Raw genomic sequence first — 3,724 nt, 5'->3', positions numbered from 1 at the left:
ATATCAAAAATTGACCACCAAAACGAGTGCCGGTACACTTTTTTCACTGCACATGTGTTTGATGTTCATTGTTTTGACATTGTGTACGTAACTACTTTTTGATTTTTGTTTTTTTCCTATTCAAATTTATTTTTATAGGAAAACTTCAATTTCCCCTTGTGCACCATTTTTATTTCAATTTTATTTACTTGTTTTTATTTTTCCTTGTCTGTTTATATTTTTATTTTATGTTTTTATGTTAATTTATCAGAGAAACGAAAAAAGATCCAATTGATATCAGAAACTTTGTGTTTCATATTTTGGTTTCGTCACTCGCTCTTCACCTCGTCAGAGGTTTTTTATTTGATTGTTCGAACGGTCAAAATTGATCGAATTCAGTTCCTGAAATAGGTGTAGAAGTTAATTATAGTTCGGATAACTCGGTGGACGCTGGTGTAGCACTTTTTGTATGGAAATATTTGTTGAAAGTTCAACAATACGCCACCTTTTAAAGACAATAAAGGTTTTCGTTACTACTGCTGTGTTGACATAGCTCTAGCGAACTATATGGCTATTGCTGTATTAGAAACCAATACTAAGAAACACACTGACTTCGATTCTGTTTATGCGTATGTGTTATAAATTTTGCACAAGCAGCTACGGTTGACAATTGAGTGCAGAATTTGCAATACAAACGGACACACAAAATCAGAGTCAGTGTGTTCTTTAGTAACAAAAATCTTTATGTCTTTTAATAGATGTCGTATTCGTTGAATCTTCAACAAAAAATCTTCGATACCAGCGCCCTCAACTCATGTTTCATATTTGTTCAGTATGCTCAGGCTGCTTAAATTAAAAATTAATTAAATGAAACTACAATGGTCTTTTTTATAGTTGGGATAATCAAGAAAAACCCAACTCAATCCAATCCTAACTTTATCCATCCGTTCACTCTGAACATCCAACTTATACTAAACTTATACTAATTATAATTCTTTATGCTTGACATTTTTGCTTGTTATGGCAAGTGTTGCCATACGATACAGTCCGGGCAAAACCTATGGTTTTTAAGAAGAATCCTTATCCGATGAGAATCCCTCCATTCATCTAATCCGGTGACACTGGTTGGATGCAAATTTTCTGCACAGCTCTTTTGAACTTATTTGTTGCTGTCTCAACCATATCTTTTCGAACTAATCCATCCTTGCTCGGTAACAACTCAACTATGCGTCCCAGTGCCCAACTAGCTGGTGGATGATTCTCACTTTTGAGCACCACCAATTGTCCTATTTTCATACTCTCCTGTTCTCGTCTCCATTTCTTCCGTTCTTGAAGACTGGTTAAATACTCCTCCTTCCATCTTTGCCAAAAGTGCTTGATCATGGTTTGACGATCCTTCCACAATCTTATCCTCTACGTGGTAGGTTTTGGATCTATACTGAATGGTAATGGTAAGATCAATCCGGGCGTCAGAGCCTGCATATCCATTGGATCATCCTTCAGTGGGTATAAAGGTCTAGAATTTAAAATTGCTTCAATTTGAGCAAGCAATGTGATGAAATTCTCGTACAACAAGGTTTTGATCCCAATAATCCTTTTTAGATGAAACTTCATCGATTTTACAGCCGGCTCATAAATCCCTCCTTGATGAGGTGCTGCTGGAGTGATAAACTTCCAATTCGTTCCCTTCGAATGTAAATGGTCCAATGTATCCTTATCCAACCATTTCTCCATTGCTTTCTTCAACTCCTTATTCGTACTGACAAAGGTGGTACCATTGTCACTGCACATCCTTTCGCAACGACCTCTCCTGGCTATAAACCTTTCATAGCATGCGATGAAGGCCACTGTTGTCATATCCGTGACAACGTCGATATGAATACCTTTTGTTTTTAAACAAATAAATATTGCAATCCAACATTTGTGTATTTCTCCTCCAATCAGTTTTATACTAAATGGTCCAGCAAAATCCACTCCAGTATTAATAAATGGTTTACCGACTTGAGTCCTCTCAGCCGGTAAATCGGCCATTAATTGAGTTTGCATCCGTGCATTCAATCTCACACAAACTATACATTTGCGTACAATGGACCTCAATAAATCTCGTATTTTTGGAATCCAATAGTTTTGACGGACAAATTGAGTCATTTGTTGCACACCTCCATGCTTGGTAATCCGATGTGCGTATTCCGCTATTAGTTTAGCAAGGCGAGATCCATGAGGTACAATTCATTTCGTAATTCAGCTCCGATCTTTCTATCCGTCTTCCGACTCTAATCAATCCATCCTTATCCAAAATAGGATTGAGCGATTCTAAAACGGTTTTCTCTGGAATCCTTTTGTTTTGTTTCATTGCAGTCATTTTCTTATTGAAATATTCCTGCTGAGACTTTCTTAATGAATACTCCATCGCCTCTGCCTTTTCTTCCAAAGTTGGAGGAAAGGCTTTCAATTCTATTACTTTTCTTCAAGGTCGAGTAATAATTTTATCCTTACGATTTTTCCAATTTTTCAAGAAGCGTATAACATATGAAAGAATATTAATTGCCTTTTCCATTTTGCTAGTATACTCTAACAATTTTGTACCTTTTAATCCTATCCGTAACTGATCCTTATATTCAGATATTATAAATACCTTACATTCTTTCATTGTCTCTTTTGAAATCTGCTGCATCACTGGACTCAAAGGCCATTCTGAAGGCTTGTGTAACAACCAATCCGGTCCATGTAGCCACAAACTATTGTCAACTAAATCCTTTGCTGAGATCCCTCTCGTTAACAAATCAGCTGGATTATCCTTTCCACTGATATGTCTCCACTTTTTTATATCCATATTTGATTGTATTGAAGACACTCTGTTGGCGACATAAGTTTTTAATTCTCGCGGTACACGCCGAATCCAATGAAATGTTGAACTTGAATCCGTCCACGCTGTATAATCAACTGATGACCATTCCATAGTCTTTCTCACTTCTTTTATCAGACGTGAAAATAATTCAGCTGCTGACAGCTCTAATCTTGGTATAGATACTGTTTTTAGTGGCGCTACACGTGCTCTTGAAGTCACAAGTTGACATGTAACTAATCCATCCGGATGTTCAATTCGAACATACAACACAGCTCCTAAAGCAGGTTCTCCACTATCGGCAAATCCAAGTAAATGTATTTTCGATTCCGATTTTGTGCCTAACCATCTTTCAATGGTGAAGTTCTCCAAATATATAATCTCCATCCAGTAGCTATTCCATTTATTCTTCATATCCTCTGGAAGCTCTTCATCCCAGTTGAGTTTCAATCTCCACAAATCCTGAATAAAAATCCTTCCTTTGATCGTGACAGGTGAGATGAGACCAATCGGATCGTAAAGATGCATCACAAAACTTACTACTTTACGTTTGGTGATTTTATCCTCTATTCTTTGTTGTTTCACTACAAATGTGAATAAATCCTCTTGTATCAACCATTTTAATCCCAAAATGGTTGTGTCTTCCTCCTCTGAAAATATGACTTCTGTTGTATTTTCTGAATCCATAGTTCTCATAACCAATTTACTATTTGATTTCCATTTGCATAATCTAAATCCGGCGCCTTTTAAAATTTTATTCATCTCTTGAGCCAATACTTTTTTTTTAATAATAATAACTGCACCGAACAGCGTTCCTTCGCCTTGGTGGTTTATTGAAAATAATTTCATTAAATAAATATACAATAATATAATACAATTTGATTTTTATCAAGCATTTTT

General features: G+C 36.1%; 1 protein-coding gene across 1 annotated transcript; it reads right to left on the bottom strand.

Moving 5' to 3' along the window:
* Positions 1–1,392: 1,392 nt before the first annotated feature.
* LOC116351810 lies at positions 1,393–1,770 on the bottom strand. The gene has a single exon (XM_031783953.1). The coding sequence runs from the start codon at positions 1,768–1,770 to the stop codon at positions 1,393–1,395; it is 378 nt and encodes a 125-aa protein (XP_031639813.1).
* Positions 1,771–3,724: the final 1,954 nt, after the last annotated feature.

The sequence above is a fragment of the Contarinia nasturtii genome, unplaced genomic scaffold (assembly GCF_009176525.2).
Source record: "Contarinia nasturtii isolate CC-2019 unplaced genomic scaffold, AAFC_CNas_1.1 Cnas_scaffold_6350, whole genome shotgun sequence".
Taxonomy (NCBI): Eukaryota; Metazoa; Arthropoda; class Insecta; order Diptera; family Cecidomyiidae; genus Contarinia; species Contarinia nasturtii.
The sequence above is the reverse complement of the archived record's forward strand: the minus strand, read 5'-3'. Positions and strand labels throughout refer to the sequence as shown.